The sequence below is a fragment of the Daldinia decipiens genome, assembly GCF_022478715.1.
Source record: "Daldinia decipiens strain CBS 113046 unplaced genomic scaffold F4813scaffold_1, whole genome shotgun sequence".
NCBI lineage: Eukaryota > Fungi > Ascomycota > Sordariomycetes > Xylariales > Hypoxylaceae > Daldinia > Daldinia decipiens.
In genome coordinates this window covers 620900-640743 of record NW_026054544.1, presented here as the reverse complement: position 1 = coordinate 640743, position 19844 = coordinate 620900, and the positions used below count along the sequence as shown (strand labels likewise).

The following is a 19844-nucleotide window of genomic DNA, read 5'->3' as shown; positions in this document are numbered from 1 at the left end:
GTTCCCGGCCCCCCCCCCCCCCCCCCCCCCCCCCCCCCCCCCCCCCCCCCCCCCCCCCCCCCCCCCCCCCCCCCCCCCCCCCCCCACGCATAGGGGAGTTAATGTAGTTAATGTACACTGCGATGCCCCCTTTTTGTATTTGGATATTTTACCCCAGATGCCATGATGTATGTATTCGACATACCGTTTCGTTAAATTTAGGCGTTACATGTAATACACTATCTAATCTATCTTGATAATCCATCTTGATGTCTATTAAGGCAGGCAATCAAATCTGTGTCCTTTGTCCTTTGAGAAAGCTTTACCCCTTTTTATCGAGTATTTTTTGTTGAATGCTTGGTGTAATTTACTATAGAGAACGCCAGCTATAATTCACTGAGGCATAAGACTATATCCATAGTATGTATCACTCTCATCATATCTCATATAGACAAACCACCAACTGGGTAGGAGATAGGAGATAGTCCACTCCACTCCAATCTCACCACACGGCTCCCTCCCCATCCCCCGACAACACCCTCAACCCATCCTCGATCTCACCAAAGACCCCAACCCCCTTCCTCCCAAGCGCAGTCCCTACACCAACAGCCGCCGCCCCTACATCTCTCATCCGCCTATACCCCGCCGCATCCTCGACACCGCCGACCCCTATTATCTGCACATGCGACGTCTCCGGAACCGCATCAAGCATCCGCCGGAGCGTCGCCACGTTACCCAGTGCTAGGGGGTGTACTAGACACGGCCAAGAATTAGTATCATCATAGCCATATGTTTCCTCAGTTGTCCCAACCAAGAAACTTGACACAGAGCAGAGGAAATAAATACCCTTCTTATAGAAGAGAAAAGGGAAGAAAAAAAAAAAAAAAAAGACATCTTACACGGCGCCCCCGCCATCCCCCCTATCCCCCCCGTCTCGCCCCCCAACGCAGGCCCATCCCCCCCACCACCAAGCAGCAGACACGACCCCAGCGTATTCGTCGCCGTGACAAAGCTCGCCGGACAATTCCCCCCCGACCCAAGCGCCTCCCCGCCGCCCCCCCGCAGCGCACCCGCCAGCATGTCGAACTGTCCGGCGTGCGTGTACGGCGGGACCTTGACGCCCCACGGCACGCCTCCCCCTCCTTCTACTTCTACTTCTACTTCTACTTGCGCTGCTGCTGCTGCTGCTGCTGCACGCGCCACGGCATCCAAATACGGCCGCAGCCCCTCCGCCGCGTACGCCGCCGGCGGCGCGCCCGGGATGTTCGGACAGCTGAGGTTGACCTCCACGGCAAGCGGCGCGCCTGTTCTCAGCCCCAGCATCGCGACGCGCCTGTAGCACTCGGCGACGTCGTCGGGCGTGCCGGTGACCGAGACGATGAACAGCTTGCCCTTTCCCTTCCCCATCCCCTTTCCGGTCTCTTTTTCCCTGTCCCCCGCTACTATCGCCTCGATAAACCCCAAATACCCATCCAGCGGCACGGGGCTGTACCCCATGTTATTCAAGCTCGCGTTCGCATCTACGCCTACGCCTACGCCTACACCTACACTCACACCCGCCGCCGATTCGCCAGCGACAGACGTAACGGCGCCGACGGCATGTGTCCCCGCATCGAAAAACGCATACCGATGCCGAGCCGGATCGTGCGCGAACCCGCGCAGCAGCGCCGTCCGCGTCGTCACGGCGCCGGTGGACGGACAATCGAATAAAGCCTGGAGGTCCTCTTGCGTCGTCGCCCACGGGTTCGCCGAGTTGAGTAGGGGTGGGCTGATGTGGATAGGGGGTGGTAACCAAGTCTTTGTCATTTTGGATTCGGCTCTGTATACCTAGGTAGGTAGGTAGGTACCTAGGTAGGTAGGGTAGCTGGTTGGCTGGTGTTTAGTTTAGACTACGTAGTATTTATTCACAGTGTGCTGGGTATATATAGGTACCTAGGTAGGCATGTAGGTTAAGTGTTTATATTTAGAATTACATGTAAAAGAGAGTTGTTAAAGTTCGAGATCAGGATTAGAATCTATGGATAGATAATACATGTAATAATGATAGTTAATAATAGATAGATACCTGTTAACAATAGCGGGGTCACAGTTCATAATAGATAAGAATAAGTTGACAGTTATCGTATCTCTCCCATCTCTCCCCCTTTCCCTCTCATCACCTGCATTAAGATGGAAATATTTAAGCCAATATAAGTGCTCAACGCGTCGTTCAAGCAATCACTACCATGTTCAAATACGCCTTGCTACTTATTACGATATAGCTTCAAGAGTTCTATTGAGTATAGTAGAGAATTCAGTCGCTCCGACTTCTCCCATATCCCATGCCTACCGGTCATAGCCGATATCGCCTCCATCTTTACCTATAGTAAGATATCGAGGTCGTTCTAATACAGAACGCAGTAACAATATAAGAAAACAATCCTGCATATGAATAACCCATTGCTGCCAAACCTAGCTATAGAATAGTCAAAAAGCATGCAGCTTCATCGAAATCGACAGCAGACTGTTAGCCGCCGCGACGGCCACCAGTGCTCATCAACGTGATCTTCTGTTTCTTCTTCTTCTTGCCGGCCGAACCTCCATTAGGTCCGCTGCTCGGTCCGGCATGCGTAGGTTCGACGCTTAGAGCTTCCATCTGCATTGATATTTCAGCAGCATCAAGGAATTCGTCGTCTTTTAGCCAACCGTCGTTAATGTCGCGCTCTGGCACGGGTTCTAATTGGGGCGAAGCGGGAATCGCTCGGGTTCCCCATACTGTCTTCGATGTTGACGGACTCGTCGACAAGTCTGCGAGCTGGCTGAACCCCGGCCGGGGATTTGGCGGTGACGTACCTTCGACGGCGCCGAGCGGCTGGAAGTCTTCCGAGTCCATAGCAGGAGTCGGCTCGAACTTGTCCTGGTTGGCTTGATCAAAGTGTCGCCTAGCGCTACGTCCGATAGCAGAGGCTTCTAAGCGTTCTGCCTGTAATCTTTCGCGCTCCTCCTGAGCCGCCTTGTCTCGATGTGACTTACGTCGACGCTCTAGGTCGTCCGAAAACGTCTCTAGAACGTCCGCAGGAACTATGTCCGTCCAATCACACTCCAGGAAACTTACAACGCAGCCGTGAGGAAGATGTCCCAGGTACTTGGCCCGCTTCCTCAGAGTGTCATCCACCACGTGGCCGGTAGTGATATGGTCGACACGCGGGAGCAGTGTCGAGGGGAAGTTTGAGAAATCCCCAAATTTGGTTTTAAGAATTCGAATATCGAGAGGTGACAAATATAAGTGTGGAGGCGCTGTGTAGAAATAAAACTTCTGACTGGCTGGTTGCTTTGCTTTCGAGGTATTGCCTGGCTGTAATAACTCTTCACTTGGCTCGTCGCGAATCTTGTCCACGGCTGTGTTAATGGCTTTAACAGCTCGTTGCGTCCAACCTCCGTCTTCTTGACCGAATTGTATCTCGTCCGCTAGTGCCTGGTCCCGTAAATCAGTCATCTCCCTTTCATACTGCCCTACTACGTAGTCCTTCGTCCCTTTCATCACTCTGGCGTAATCCATAACGTTTGCCGCAAAATGCCACGGGATATCCTCCCCCAGATTAACAACGTCCTGGCCCCCTTCGTTTGGCAGGGCTAAAGTGGAACCCGAGTCTCGTACCATCAATCTCAGCACGACATCTTCCCCTGGTCTCGGCATAGGGTTTTCCTGGCCGGCATAGAAACGCACCGGCTTGATTTCGGAAAGCCGGAACGAGTCCTCGCATATAGGACATTTCTTCCACCTCGCTTCTTTCCGGGGGCTCGGTTCGTCGTCGTTGGTTGAATTCATGAATCGCAATAGGCACGGCAGGCAGAATATGTGGCCGCAGTGCGCCATGCGAGGGGCTACGGGGTCTGATAGGCAGATTGGACATGCTGTGGTTTGGGATTCGGCGGAAGCTATGATTTGTAGTACGTCGGACCACTCGAGATACTTGTCGGCATCCGCGGCCTGGGAAGAGTAGTCTCCAGAGGGTGAAACTACAAACCGATAGTTGGCATGAACAAACCTGAAGACATTTGTAAGCATCATAACTCAAACCCACCGATGACTCGCGGGGTGGAATCAACGCACCTCGCCTTATCAACGGCATGGTAGCCGGAACCGGGGCCCCAGGTAGCATGTCTACGGCTCGATCTAGGATATTCGTGATGATTACGCGTTGGGGCGGAGTAGTTTAGGAGATGGGTGATGGAAGTTTGGCCTCGACGGCTCGAAGTGTTTCTGACGGCCCTCTATCTCGATAGGTTAGTTATACATAGTACTATCTATTGTATGTATTGTATATATTGTATATTAGGTATACAATTAGGTCGCGATATCTACTTACGAGCTCTGCCATGGCATCATCCTCATTCAGCGGCCTTCGCTGATTCCGGTGCTGCTTCCTCGACCCTTGTCCCTTCCTCGGAGCTGAATTCGGGAACGACGGGCTCGACAGGCCGGAACGACGAGAATTGGTTTCGAAGCTGGGCGCGGGAACTGAGATGGGTTGGGAGTTGGGAGTATAGGTAGTCGGAGAAGAAAGGGATTTGCCTCCCAGGTTTGACGGGCCAGAGCTCATGGTGTTGATGGCTGTTGAGGCCGAGCTCGTCCTATCGAGGATGACAAACACGGCGCAAAGAGTTGAAGATGAACGTCTACCGACGTCATGCAAAGACTACTACTGCTAATTCCGCTGGAATAACAAAAGAAAAAGGAAATAAATTATCAATAAATTTAAAATAGAGAGCTTTGTTTAGTGACGAGAATCTTTAGATTCCCTCATCAATGATAAGATTTGTCTCGATTGGTAGTTGGTCGGCAATTCGCAATTCGAGGGGTCCAGACTGGACGGACCCCGGAGGTTTGAGAAGGAAAGAGTAGAAGGAGTCACCGGCGGGGCGAAATCCTTGGTGACGATTCGATGTTACTTCAACGTGGGACGACGCTGCCGAAACCCGCCACCTGCTAAGCCTGTGCCTGTGCCTGTGCAATTAGCGCTACTTTACGGAATATACCTATTTTATACATTATACGTATTATATAATTCTTGTATCTTTCCAAGTTGCGCATATAAAGATTGTTATATTTGTTATTAAAACAACCATTAAACGATTGCTTTCTGTAAACTCCTTAACTATAGTACTAAATCTCACGGTTAGTAAGTAACGTGTGCCAAAATACCTACGTACCTACCTAAGTTCAACACATTTTGGAGATCTTGATTATGTTACCAACATTATGCCAGATATACAACCAATCTCCAACTTACAATCTACACATGTATATCACCACGTATTTGTCTTAACACTCGAGATTAAATGCCTCTTCAAAAAGGTACATAATTGCCTATAACTACCTACTTAACCAATCCATCCATAGCGGGATTTAAAGGCGACAATACCTAGGACACAATTCCAGTCCGAAGCAGAATAGTAGAGCAAGCCCTCCTTTCCCGAAATCACAACCCAAATGTGCGCGAAGAAAAAGTTTTAGCCGGCTCCGTAAGATACTTGTCTATTATGCCGCCTTTTATACGTATCCCCAACTACCTCCAGTCTGCATCCAGCGTGTGTCCTATCTGATTATCCAACCATATAATCCAGTCTCCTTCCAGACTGGACGTCAATGCCTTAACTGCCACCAATCAGACTTCCATTACTGCACTTCGCGACCCTAGATTTTTATCAACCCCTCAACAGCCTAAACTTGACTTGATCGTGTTGGAAAGCAAAACTGCATCAATCGTGAAGCAACGCAGGACGAGAAAGACAAGACGGAACGCCGTCAAGTTCGACATGGCTCATCGGAACGTGATAGGAGCTACCAGCAAGAAAAATTGAGTTGAAAAAAGGGAGGCCAACCACCCCGCACCATCCTAAACAGCACGAAGCCCTTTCGTAAACCGGGAGAGTAACGTATTATCTACCTAGGTAAACGGTTGAGGAATGCTGAGTGGACGAGTTTTATGTACAAGGAAGCGCCTGACAGTAACTGTTGCCCTATCGGCACCTGTCGTAACGACTCGACGCAAGATGGGGAATCATAAGCTTCAAACGAAATGAAGAGGTTGACAATAGTGCCGAAATAATAATCAAAGCAAAGAACAACCCATTAGCCTTTATTTGCTAGACAGCTTGCTTTTAACCTTGCCGAAGATGGAGCTAAGCCTGTTCTTCTTTTTCTTCTCGGTTGCAGCGCCGTTAGTTGGCTTGGTGTCGCTGGTCGGGCTGGTCGCCTCGGTCGACTGAGCCGTAGTTTCGGGGACAGCTAGGGTAGCCGGGGCGGTTGGTTTGGTGGTCTCGGTGTCGGTTGGCACTCGCTTGATTTCAACAGGCTTTACAGTTTCCTGGTGGCCGTTGGCTCCGTTGGCAATAGTTGGTTCCGAAGCTGGTGGTATTCTAATCTCGGAAGAGTTGCCGGCAGCTTCTGTCGACTCTGTTGGCTTGACCGACTCTTCCTTGTCAGCCTCGATGGTTTTGACCTCCTTTAACAACTCAGCTTCAACGGCCTTTTTGTCCTCGACTGCTTCCGTGCTTGCGGCGGCTTCCGGGGCTTTCCCAGCTTCGATAATGGATTCCTTGACCTCAGAAGGCACCTCAGGGGAGACTTCCTCGCGGGTCTCCTCCGTCTTCGTGGTTCCAATGGCATTCTGAACAGACTCTGGAAGTTGTTCCTTGACCGAGTCGGGCAGATTCGCGGCTGCTTCGATGGCAGAGGCTTGGGCTGCTGTAGCGGCGTCTGTAGCCTTCTCGACAGCGATGTCCTTGGCAGCAACCGCACCAGCGACTGCAGCGGCGCCAACAGCAGTAGCCGCAGCCAAAACAGATGCAGCGGCCTCGCCAGGAGTGACGACGTCCTCCGTCTTCTCGGTGCCTTTGCCGGCAGTACCTTCGGACGTAGTAGGGGCTTCCTTCACCTTGTCTAGAAGCTCGCTCTCGACCTCAGCTTTCTCCCTGACCTCCTCTGCGATGCCGCTAGCTTCGGGATCAACGTGTGCTTTCTCCTGGCTCTCTCTTACTACCTCAGGAACCTTTGGCTCGAGAGGTACGCTCCCCGCCAAAACAGCAGTTGTAGACAACGGTGCGGCAGAGTTCAGGGTAAGGGGCAGGCCACCTTCGAGGAAAATTAGACACTGGATTCAAATTGGGACTGAACCAATAACGAGGCTTACCTGGAATGGTGTCGCTCTTCTCGTACGACTCGGGATCTAGCTTAACTTGATCGGTAGTACCATTGGCAGCAAGACCCTGGGGGATCTTCTCGCCCGGAGCAAGCTTAATAGGGTTAACGGCGCCTGCAGTAGCCGGAAAGGGGTTTACTCCAAAATCGCCGGCCCCATTGAGTTCTGCAGCGGGGGTCTCGGGGAAAGTGCCTGGCAACCCCTCGTCCTTCTTCTCCAGTGGCACATCTGCGGCCAAAGCAGCGGTTGTAGAGTCCGGCGTAACAGTGCTCATGATGGCGGCGGTTGCGGGCGCTTCTTTGATAATACGATCAGGGGTTAGAATGTTGTTCTCGTTACCGCTCTCGTCAATTTCTTTCGGTGCAGTGTGGTCGGTGACCCAATTACCGTCGACGACAAACTGCAATGCAAGATAAATAGTTAGCTTAAAATCGGGATGTATAGGCAAACCCGGAGGTTTAAGTGATGTCTCGTGGTATATTTCAGGAGCGCAATACTAGCGAGGAAAAAAAGAGAAGATGGAAGAAAATAAAGAACAAAGAGAATTTGCGCATCAGGTTGGGGACAGCTCAACAATGACAATTCTACTTAATGCAAGGTGCCGCAGGACCCGAAGTACAGGCAGCTGTAAACAACCTTAGTCTGCCTTAGGTATATAGATAAGAGTCCTACGGCATCTGCGTCAGGCGTCAGACGTCAGGGACAAGGCTCCCTTCTCAGGGAAACAACCAGATAGGGCACCTTCTGTCAAGGATGACGCTGTTGGGGTTCCACAATGCAAGTCGCCTAAGCCTGCCGTGCGCTTGCAAGTTTTCTAAGCACCTGGGCACTTGATAAGTGACGTCTGAATTTTCAGACTAGGGTCAAATAAGTGTCACAAGACCTTCGAAATTTAACAATGGGCAACGGCGGCCGTAACGAAGCCTTGTAAATGCTTGTTTTGTATCCATCAACTGCCCATGGAAGTATAGCGGCAGAATTGCAGCAGCGCTATAGCCAGATTGAGCCAGATTGGTGGTTGGAATATATCACCCCAAATACAATTGACCTATCAGAGTCGAGCCCGCCTTATTTTGTCGCATTCGTAGTCGCCTTGCGTCATACGTGGTTCACGGAGTAAATGTTTTGCATCGGCGGCACACGCACGAGGGCGGGGAGGGATCCAGCGGATTCAAACTCCAATATCCAATAGCCAGTACATAACAATGCATCGAACCAGCATGAGCCAGCATGAACGGAGCTAGCCAGCCAGACTAATCAAATGCGCTCCGGGAGGGATTGAATAGTTGCATCTTTAGCCCATAGAATGCGCATTAGATATTTGGCATTATATTATCCCATGCCGCAAGCATTAATCGTTGCGCAAAGCCGACCACTCATCTTGCGACCTAGCGAACAACCTTGTGCTCTTCCGACCGACGCGGGAATAGGTAACACCCAAGTAGGCATATAAATGAAGCGAAAGAAGCATGGGTAGATGATCATGGGTAGATTAAACAATTGAAAATAACTAGAGTTAGATGGGATGAGATGCGATACGATGCGACGAACCTTATAAAATATCTTAGCTGATGCATCTTTAAGTGTCACCGCCTTCTCGAAGTGCCCGCCGACTTTTTCAAGCTTCTCTGTCTTCTGCCAATCGTCGAATGTGCCGGTCACGTAGACCTCGGAGGCAGGATGCTCCCTATCGGATCAGAAAGAAACGATATCAGCCAAGTTCTATACATCAGTGTTTCATGGGGATGCGATTGTTGGGATGTTGGGAAAAGCTGAGAGAAACAAAACGGTGAAGAACTCGGGTGGCCAACATGGTCGCCAGCAGTTCGTGGTGGATATACAGACGTGGGTCGAGGAGAAGGAGAGGTGTCTCGTCGTCGCTTGCGCCTACTTACCATTTGAACAGAAAGGTTCCCATTGTCGATAACCTGCGAATAAACCTATAGGAATAAGCGATACGGGGGGGGTGTCGATGGAAGCAGTTCAATAAATAATTAGGAGGAAGGTTGAAGAGGTAAGAGGCAAATCTATCTTAAGGCTGCTCTGAAGATGATGGAAGAGAAAAAGGCGTGGAACGAGAACTTCTGACTCTCAAGCTTTAGCACCGACACCGACCCGCAGCAAATGTAAGTAATTATAATTAATTAGTCGTCTAGCCTAATAAAGTCTGATAAAGGTCCGATCTATCGATTTGCTAGGGATTTTGCTAAGGATGGCCAGGTCCTAGTACCCGTATATAGCAACCATAAGCTGCCATAATGAGACTAGCTCCACCTTTTTTAAACTTACCAATATCAACTTTGCCCACCACCGCTGCCCACCACCGCAGGCATTGATAGCGTCAAGTACTGGATACATGCATATTGCGTTATCATCGCATCAATATCGAGACGTTCCTACCAATGAATTTCGATGGCAATATCTTGAAGGAATCATAATTTCAATTACACCTTATCTTACATACACCTCAACTTCTCCTATTCCACGTGCCTTTTTACAACAATAAAAATATAATCCGTACCTACCTACCTTACATATGTAAAAAGTCCCAAGACTCGAATTGCCACTCAAGCCTCTTGCCGTATCCGGAATTAGATACCTGCCAGCGCCCGTGGAATCATCTACGCATTTCGATGCGTTTGCACATTGACATTTAACATTAGTGTACCTAATGTATTCATTCACCCGTCCGATCACATGCAAGCGATGGTTTTACCCAGCCCCTCGAATAACATCAGTGCTTATGTCCGAGTAAACGGAGCCAAGACTTGCAATCTAGATACACGAACAAACCAATGCAATACATAGTATGCACACCTATCATTATAATTAATTATGAACGACTTTACATATCAAGTTCGTATGTATGTAATTTCTCAGTACATTTCATAACAGATTTAAAAATAGAATTTATGACATTTTGTATTCTGTTGTCATATCCACCGCAAAACCCACCGCAAAACCCACTACGCACATTCCACATCTATCTAGGAATACATTCGTTACCAATCGTAATTCGTCCTCGAGCGGTACGGCATGTAAGCAATTCTTGCAAAAAATAGCATCCAACCCCGTAGGTAAATCGAAAACGGTTCAATCCAACCTCCTCCGCTAACGCCTCCGAGGTGCAGTGCAGCGCAAGTAGAAGACAAAGAAACCCATGCAATATGTTCCTCGACTCCCAACCGCGCCCCGGTGTTTTTTATCTTCCCTTGCAATGCGTGTTGTTTCTAATAGTACAAGTGTATCTCTGTAGTAGCTTTCCCCCGATGTTCTATAATGTACACAAAATAAAACAAGGCACGCATAATTCAAGAGAGAACGTCAGAGCAAAATAGCAACAAAAAGACGGGAAGACAGACAGGACAGGTAGGGAAGAGAAGGAGAAAAAATATAGAAATTTTGAAATAAAAAAATAGTCCGACTAGAGAATCGAATAAGGGAAGAAGAAGAAGAAGAAGAAAATAGAAGAGAATATATAGAAATACAAGAGAAAAGGAAAAAAGACAGGAAGAAATAGAAGAAAGGGGGAATAAGAAATAATATAGCCACCATTCATTCCCATCCATTTTATATCCCCAGGTCCCTCTGTCTCCCGTGTATAGTGTATTCCCTTTTTTTTGGTATCGTTTGCTGGTATTTCCCTTCGACCCAATCCGATCCGGTCCGGTCCTCAGAACCACTTAGACCCAGCGCGTTCCTCGATCTTCTTCAACGTGCCCACGGCATCAACCAGCAAGCGGCTCTTAGCGCCAACAGCTTCGTCCTCAAGCCTACGTCGAACCATACTAATAACACCCATTGACTCGCGCCGGTTGCGCGCCCCGAGCGCCGAGTCCCCAGCGGCCACCATCTTCAACCAACGCATGGCCTCGCGCTCTCCGGCATTAGCATTATCATGGTCGTGGTGAGGAGACGTGCAGTCCGATCCGGAACCAGAGTAGGCATTCCGACCTATCGAGCGGTGTCCGAGCGCCCAGCAGATTAGTGCGCACGCATATACTGCCCAGTAGTCTGAGATGTCTAGCATGTTCCAGTTGTTGTTTAAGTCTCCTTGTTCTTCCGGGTCTGTGTTTAGTGTATTATGATTACGAGACTCGCTACCGTCGAGGAAGGCTAGCAGAGCCTTGGCGGCAAATCCGACGGCGGCGCTGGCGTGAGGGCTACCGCACCAGAGTTGCAGGCGCTTCTTGTGCTGTTGAAAGACCTGGGGAGACGCTACCTTTCTCGAGAAGAGCCAGGTGTCGCCGCTAACTGCGAGCAGATCATGCAGAGGCGTATAGTGCAACGCTAGATAAGTATTTCCAACAGCAGATCCAGGGAAAAGTCTGCTGATTCGCTCGGTGGAAGTTAGGTCTACTTCTACCGAAAGGTCTAGCATAGAGGGGTTAGATCGTTTAGGCAGGCAAAGAGCCTCTGAGGTTAAAAATACGGCACGGTCGAGATATCGAGCGTTCAGAACCTGTTCCGCGGTGGGGGTCTCGCCGGTATGACTTAGAGGTCCCATGTCGGCTGGTCTCGTATCGAGGAGGGCCTCCCATACTTCCGGCGATTGCGCGGCCCAGAGATCTTCGGTAGGTCGAATTAGGGGTATAGGGCGTGTCGACATAGGAAATTGTTGTATTACATGTTGTTGATAGTACACGGATGCGTGAGCATCCAAAACAAAGCAAACGGCAAAGAGTCGTCGTCGTGACTCATTATCGATCCATTCATTCCATCGTTCGTTTCGCGTTGAGGTAGAGAAAAGGAAATTGTCCGGTATTTGGTGGTTGGCCATCTGTGAGGAAGAAAATGTTGAGTATGGATACCAGGGGCCATTAGGAGAAGACAGAACAAAGCTAAAGAGATGACCCTGAGGAGCAGAGTGTATGAGAGAACCAACAAAAGTAGAAGGAGAAGAAGATTGGGAACTCACCCGAGAGTAAAGCGACTGGAAGGACTCCGAAGGGTATCGAAGGACACTCCGTCCACGGAACCGCGCGTAAAACTCGCAAAGAATGATCGTCTGCATGATTTGGAGGTTCCACTTCGTACACTGCATCTGCTGGTTTAGCGGTTACTTTCTCAAAGAAAACAAGATATCTAAGCGGCTCAACTTACAGTTTTGACCTCCTTCCAGGCAAATTCATGCAACTCGTTTGCTCTTATACGATCATCCTTACCTTGGAGATACTGCGCGCCCACGGCAGCCATGGCACAACGCAGGACCTCATCGGCAGCTGTTTTGACGCTTTTGCGGTGAACCACCGGAAAGAGTGTGTCGAAGCTCTTCCAGTACGCTTGTAGGTACTTCGGGATGGCGTTCCGGACGTGCGGCGGCAGGGTGTTCGCAGTTAGAAAGGCTGCCCCCTGGAATGTTCCCAGGAGCATCGTCGAACCCTTCTGGCGAGTTCCTGCCGACGCTGCGTCGGGAATTGATGGGGCTGCAAGGGTGACTAAATTTTCATTCGATTGAGCGGACAGTGAGATAGTCGGTGGGGTCGGACTACGAACTGAAGAGTAAGGATGATATTGCTGATCGACGAAGGATTGTTCGTCTGAAAAAGGGACCGGCAGGTTCATCGTTTGATCGATATTCGATGCTGTTGAAGAAAAGGCCGTTCCAAAGAAAGCGGTCGTGGTGGCGACTTCGAGCCCACCGCCTGGACTCTGCATGTTATGAGAGTAGAGGGGCCAGTCTGACGTTGGCGATTCGTACCCCTGAGTGTTCATATTATGTCTCCTGTGACCGATCTCCGAAGGAGTAGAGTAAGTACTTTCCGAAGCAGAAGATGGCCAAGGCGAACCATCGTGACCAGCATGAACAAGACCTGGAGGAATACTGTTGTCAGGTATTGTCAAGCTAGGCAAGTTCTGGGGTAAGATCGCAGTGTCCATAAACATGGAAGGGAAAGGAGAAGATGTACGAGGTTGGTATTCTAGCCCAAAGAAGTGGTCAGTACCTGTGACCGGAGAGCCCCCAATGCTTGGGGGTGGGTTGATCAAGCCAGACAGCACATAACTCTGGCCGGGATTGGGCGAGTTTTGATAGCTATCGCCGCGGCCGGGATGATGCGACGGGGACATCGAGGTCCCTCCACTGGTACTGCCTTGGCCTCCCATCTGATACTGCATACCACCGGGATAGGAGGTGCCAGAGGAACTGTCGGACGGACCAGGCATTCCCGAGCGAGAACCGGAGTCCCTACCCATGGATGAGTGACTATGGGTCATGTAACTCAGCCCAGAGCTTGGATCATCCAGGGTGCCGGCAGACGGCGGCCGGCTCATGCCTCCCGACGATGCCTTATCGTCATGGTCACTGGAACCACGTTAGTCTTTTTACTGGTGTTATGCCTTTTATCTAACCGCCCACTTACTGCCTCTGGGCGTGACGAGCGAGCAAGTCAGCTCTGTGAAATGCCTTTTCACACCCGGGAAATATGCATGGAAATCCGGGCGTCTTGTGGCTCAGTTGGTGGCGTCTGCAAGTCGGTGTTTAGTGATGCGTATCCCAACGATATCCGTCACCGAAATTACTTACCTAAGGTGTTCCGCCCTCGTAAATGTCTAATTTGTCATCAGATCAGCCTCTCCAGCCTCGTGCGTAATTTTGAAAAAATTGTGCTCACCTTGGGCGGTTTACATATGTCGCAGGTATGAACCGGGACGCCTTTCTTCGCTCTACTGACACGGCCGGTGATGGGAGTCAACTTCACCGGCATGCTCCCGTCTCCCGGCATGTTACCCATTGGTCTTGTAGGCATAGCAGAAGGCGTCATACTTCCTCCTCCAGATGACGAGCCTTGGGCGTGACCTCCGTACGCGGTGGGATCCATTGGTTCTGAACTCGTAGTACTGTGCCTACTCGTAAGCGCCGGCCTTGCTGATGATGATGTCGACGGCGAGGAAGCGGTAGCTGTTGATTTAGATGAGCGTCCTGTAGGACCACGCCGTCTCGTTGGGGCTGGAGCTAGTCTATCGTCTTGATCTCTGGGCTTCTCATGACTCGACGTTGCCGCACGGGAAGGATCTAAACTACGAGATGGCCCAGGTGGGATGGAGCCGCCATCGTTCTTATTTATCTGAGGCTCTTCTTCGTTGCCCATATCCATGATAAATTCCAAGCTAGTCATGGCTCAAATTGGAAACGACGCACAGCCCTGCAAGTTTGGATAAATAAAGAGTATATAGAGATGAAAATAGTCACAAAGGGTAAGACTGGAGTTAGGGAGGGGTGGATCTGTAAAGAAGGGCAAGGCTAGATAGATCTCGGCCTTCTAACTGGCGGCAGTATTCAAGTTGGTTCAAGAGAGAGGTCTGGTGTATAGCATCTCCGTCTGCGATGAAACGGGAAATACCAATAGCGAAGCAAGAAAGCAGGCTGAGCTGCATTGCTATATTGAGATCTAAAGGGCCGAAAAGGCAACACAAGCAAGCATAGAGGAAGACAGAGTGTACACGGAGGGAGGAGAAGGTTGACAAGAGACGTCGGTCACGGCCAAGCGGACGGATTCTCTGACCCAGCCTGCCTAGCCATGTACCTACATGTAGGTTGTAGTGTAAGGCACCCCTGCTCCAGCTGACGGTGGATCATGGACTGCATGGGTCCCGGGGTTGGATGAGGTCGCGCGACATGCAAGGTACTGGTCCTAACGGTGGTGGCTCATTTGGATACTATTTACGGGGATGCATCGTACGTGCGTATACACGGTGCTCGTAACGATAGTATGTAGACTACCTATGTATGTATGCACTCCCTTGCTAGGTAATGCGTATGAATAGCAGCCAAATTTGTTGCCGCGATAGTCGAGTTGGGATAGAATGAGAGTGAGAGTGAGAGTGAGAGTGAGAGTAAGAGTAAGAGTATGAGCGAGGGGAACGTCGCTCATTGCTCATTACTCATTGCTCATGGGTCCTCATGGTCGCTCATAGTCTCTATCAGCGTAGGCACATGCTGTATTTCGCTGACCATACATAGAGCCGTACATAGAGTGTAAGCATTATAGCTTTGCACACAAGGCAATTGTTCTATACTTTTTTGTATCGTGCTGTACCCGGTAGACCGGGTCGCGGCAAGGAGCGCGCCATAATTAGCAGAGAAGGGATCCCCAGACAAACCTAAGGCAAGGCAAGCCTGACAAGGGTAGTATCAGTATTGTACAAATACAACACTGCACTCACACACGCGCGCGTGAAAGACGACCAACACGGGAGAAGTGAGAATATTTCCTTCTTTCTTTCTTTCTTTTTCCCTCGAGGATCTGCCATAATGATACGACATGGCGAGAGAAATCATGTGGAAAGAGACAGATTTCTCTATTATTAATCTTTGCTGCGCTGTTGTTTCTTGTCAATGAAACCTCATTATGTTGGATTAGGTATTTTGGATCTTATTCTTTTTTAAGGGCAGATTTTCTGGGGAACCTCTAAACGGCCGTTGGTTCGATAAGACAGATGTAAGTACCTTAGGTACCTAAGGTGCGGGGACTTTAGCGAGACTGAAGTACCTTAGGTATACATGTACCTAGTTACCAATTCTTATAATCTGACAGGCCTTACATTATGTATTGTACATACATACCTACCTATATGTACATACACTACCTACCTTAGGTACACTACAACAACGCGATACAAGCCAAGGGGGCGCAGCTAGCAAACGGTCCTTACAGCCAGCCAGCACCGCCAGGGTTTCACGGCATTGTATCGACACGCAGACACGTTCCTGCCATTCATTGTACTACCGTGGTATAGGTTGTCGGGTTGCGTGGGTTGCATGGGTTGCGAACATTTCTGATACAGGTACATATATATTACCTAAAGACCCAGACCAAGACGTAGATCCTCACCGGAAGATCCGGCCCCAGACGGTCGGTTATCGCTTTCATCCGGTATAATAATGATGATGATGTTGTTGGTGATGGAAATTCAACGAAACATTATCAACTTGATTTAGATAGACCTCCTAAAGAGCCCATGTAAGAAAGAAGACTTTAAGTTACAATGGACAATCAACTTGTAAATATTAGGTAGGTGGACAAGGACACAAGCATCCTCCTGAGCGTCACGGGATTTTCTTTTCAGCTTTTCAGGAGCGGAAGATGTTCGATCCCTAATAAGCCTTCATTATATAAAACAAGAAATGTCAATATACATAGTGCAGGACATTTCTGACATCTAGTTCCAATTCTTCGGAGGCTACGTCTATCTACTACTCTACTACTTCCCCATGGTTCAACCTACCGGCTTGTTGACGGCACAGGGATTCCGAGCCCTATCCGTCCCTTTGCCCTTTTTACGGTACGATACTGTTCTCCTAGTGTACATAATATGAGTTCCGTTGTCCATGTTACATACATACATACAACAGAAGCACCTAAGCTTTGCAGCACGGCCCGCTGTAAGACGAGGGGGATATGCGGGTCGAATCCTTCAGGTCGCAAACCAGGTTCTCTATTGGTTTGCTGTTTCCAGCTCGACCTGTGGTGTGCCAGGGTTTAGGAAGTACCTGTACCGCAAAAGGGGGCTTGGAGGCGCCCATTTGTGATTTCTATTAATAGGTAACTAATAGACATCACCAGAGGTTAGGAATTAGAACGGGCACATATTGGCACTTGTGGGTTTCGAGGTGTGGTACATAGTAAGCCAGCGTAGAATATAGTGTAGATGATCCAGCCAATGCACCATAACAAATCGAGCGAAGGAACAGTCAAAATAGTGTATACCTAGCCAAGCGTCCCAGCGATCTACTACGATATGTTTCATGATCGCGTGTATTGAGATGTGGCGGCTATTTGACGCCATCGGTTGCGATCCGAAGACTCGATAAGATCAATGGGGTCCAAAAACGAAGACGGGAACAGGTGGTCTCTGCTTCTTTCTCAAAGGGAACTAGGAAAACGAAGTGCCTATCCGTTCCCTCGGGGTCCGAAACAAGCTTCGCTATAATGATTGCCGAGAAGATGACATGCATGGAAGATGGAAGCACGCAAAGAAGACGCACACACGTATTTACCTCGTCTTTTCGATTGATAAGCCCGATAGTGTTTACCACACTTGGACGATACTATAGGATATGACATATAATTAGTAGCATTTATTAGTTAAAGATATTCCTCTTGGATCGGACATGAACGCTTCCGGCTAGGCTTCGGTTAGGCACGTAATGATAATGGCCTTACGCAACAGGGTTCCCACGTTTTCATCGACGCATGTCGTAGATACATGTCGTAGATACAGTAGCTCATAAGCAGCATTTTTAGAGGGTGTGTTGCTCCAAGACAACATGAAATAAAACACTTGCATATAATAGGCCTAGCTGGGCGATGTAGGTCATGTAGATATCTAAGACATCTACGTATATGTAACTAACCTAGTATATGTAATAAGTAGTATGTTTCGTATGTAAGCCAAGTATGTAGGTAATATCAAATAGGTCTTTTGGGGTTACCTAAGGCAGAACCTGTGCAGAACGCGGACAAGAATCAGAAGTTACGGAAGCCCGGTACCGTGAGATACCCGTGATTACCTATGTACCTATGTAGGTATGTAGGTTAGGAGGTTCGATGTTCCCTTCCCCGCGTGTATGTCCGCACACTAGGTTACATAGGTACCTACCTTACAGCACTTATCGATTCTGCAGCCTGCCTTAGCCTCTCTAGCCCTACCTGCTAAACCTTATTACCTTAGGTAGGTACATACCTACAGTACAGCGTACATAGCCCTTTTCGGGGCAGTTTATGTAAGGTAATCTTAACCAGAACAGCCCTAGCCCCGGCGCTTAAAGTTATTTATAACCCCAACTACTACGTCTACCATCCGGAATTTGCAAATTTACATGGAGATTTACCAACTAAACCTACATACAACCCGCATACCTACGCCTCTCGCATGCTTCTTTGCATGTTCAAACTACCCTCCATTTCAACTTACCTCTTTATTTCTCCAAATCGCACACCATAACCACCCGAGGCTAGTAGCCAAAATAGATATCTCCAACCTACTTCGGGGGAATCAACTTGGCGTTCTCGCTCGCTCTTCGCCCTTCACTCACATTCCGCATCCGGCTTCGTCTGCGCCACGCTGCTGTGAGCGCCGACGACTAAATTGGCATCGGCTTTTTCTCCTACACGAGATTTCTTATGGTGTCTCGGTCACGCCCACTACTTCTGGATACAATATACGATACCATATCATACCATGCCATGCCATACCATGCCGTATAACGCCAGTTATAGCACTTTGTGCGACCTCACAGGCGCTTCTCTGCCCTGCGAGATCCTTAGCGGTCGCGTGGCACTTACAGCGGCTCCTGTATAGGCGAGACATGCGCCGGTGACTAATCTAAACTCGCCCAAAAAGGCGCCTCTTCTGCCCCTCCAACGTCATATCAAGCTTAGGAGTCTCCTTCTCTGTCCCGAGGTCCGCTCCAGCCGCGATCGCGACCCAAGATCGCCGGTCAAAATCATGTTCAGAGTATTTGCACGCCTCTACTCCTGTCTAATTGTTGGTATCGTGGATGTCATGCCAAGCCCAGTGTTGGTTACCGCTTACTGCATCGTACCTTGCATTCACCTCGACGACTAATAGTCATCGACTATATTGAGATGAACTTAGCCTCGCTCGATCAAGAACATACGTATTTAGATTCTTGCATGCTAATCCATCGTATAGTACTTATGTTGGTCCAATGGATTTTGGCTATACTGGTGGTCTAAGATGATAGCTGCCGGATAGATCGCGGCTGTGCCCCCAGTATATCCCAACGTCACTCCTGTTCCTAGGGACATATGTTCTAAAGAGTACCGCCCCCTAAGAGTAGTACTCCCCCAGAGAGTTGACTCTATTTCGAGGTCTGGGGGATGGTATTTTTCGTGTTCTATCCTACCACTCCGGTTGTCGTGTCATTGTTCTAAGTTAACATGCATAGGCATGTTCTATTCTTTCACATCTCATACTACAGTGAGAGTGAATACTGTACGATGAGGATGCCCAGCTCCCCACTCACACCGGTACGGTGTTACGAGACAAATGGATTGAAAAATATTACGAGAAGGCGTTCCCGGAAAGTCTTCCGAAGATCCTTAGCTTGTGAGGGCAATGTTGAGAACGTAGCCCCCTAAGTTTCAAACGCTGCGGCCCGCTTCATAAGTCGACCCCATCTTCTACTCCACAAGAATGCCTACGCTAGCTTGATGTTCTGCATGGAACCGTAGTTCAGGGGGAAAGGACGCACCCGTTATCTTAGGACAGACGGGTAGTTCCGAGTAGTGCCGCCACAACTAGTGTAGCGCGGCCCGGAATAGCTTCGATGGGGGTGCTAAAAAGCCGGTGGCGAAGCTTAGTCGAAGACGTAGGTCTTTAGCCGTACGTGATTCGCCAGAGAGATCTATAATCGCATATATGTACTCTCATATAGCTATCATTAGTACGACTGATCGTGTGATAGCAAGTCTACCTATGAATAATATTTTTAGTAGATTTATGAGGTAGGTAGATACGATCCCCCATTCCCTCATGGCCTACTCGGACATGAGATGTCTTCGAAGCCCGCGCTGGATAAGGCAAGGTCAGAAATAGAATCTTTACAAAGACTATTCATAATTATAGCCGATATAGCCTTCAAAGTAAAACGCGTAAGCCCTCGACGTTCAGTCTGATAGCCCAGCATACAAATTACCCCTGATACCCCTGGTA

General features: G+C 49.2%; 4 protein-coding genes across 4 annotated transcripts; all 4 read right to left on the bottom strand.

Moving 5' to 3' along the window:
• Positions 1 to 319: 319 nt before the first annotated feature.
• On the bottom strand, positions 320 to 2019 carry F4813DRAFT_394865 (dihydroorotate dehydrogenase). Its single transcript, XM_049247622.1, has 2 exons — positions 879 to 2019; positions 320 to 732 (listed from the first exon to the last, which is right to left on the bottom strand). The coding sequence occupies exons 1-2, from the start codon at positions 1783 to 1785 to the stop codon at positions 482 to 484; spliced, it is 1158 nt and encodes a 385-aa protein (XP_049104681.1). The 5' UTR covers positions 1786 to 2019; the 3' UTR covers positions 320 to 481.
• Positions 1808 to 5150, bottom strand: F4813DRAFT_341639 (uncharacterized protein). The gene is made up of 3 exons (XM_049241318.1): positions 4329 to 5150; positions 4073 to 4233; positions 1808 to 4007 (listed from the first exon to the last, which is right to left on the bottom strand). The coding sequence occupies exons 1-3, from the start codon at positions 4560 to 4562 to the stop codon at positions 2486 to 2488; spliced, it is 1917 nt and encodes a 638-aa protein (XP_049104680.1). The 5' UTR covers positions 4563 to 5150; the 3' UTR covers positions 1808 to 2485.
• Positions 5151 to 6101: 951 nt separating this feature from the next.
• Positions 6102 to 9081, bottom strand: F4813DRAFT_384295 (carbohydrate-binding module family 48 protein; the record flags this gene model as incomplete). Its single annotated transcript, XM_049246063.1, has 4 exons — positions 6102 to 7096; positions 7155 to 7563; positions 8715 to 8850; positions 9059 to 9081. 4 exons carry the CDS (start codon positions 9079 to 9081, stop codon positions 6102 to 6104), a joined length of 1563 nt encoding a protein of 520 aa, XP_049104679.1.
• A 1755-nt stretch (positions 9082 to 10836) lies between these two features.
• On the bottom strand, positions 10837 to 14260 carry F4813DRAFT_384294 (uncharacterized protein; the record flags this gene model as incomplete). The annotated part of the gene is made up of 5 exons (XM_049246062.1): positions 10837 to 12201; positions 12267 to 13467; positions 13526 to 13630; positions 13690 to 13715; positions 13778 to 14260. The coding sequence occupies 5 exons, from the start codon at positions 14258 to 14260 to the stop codon at positions 10837 to 10839; spliced, it is 3180 nt and encodes a 1059-aa protein (XP_049104678.1).
• Positions 14261 to 19844: the final 5584 nt, after the last annotated feature.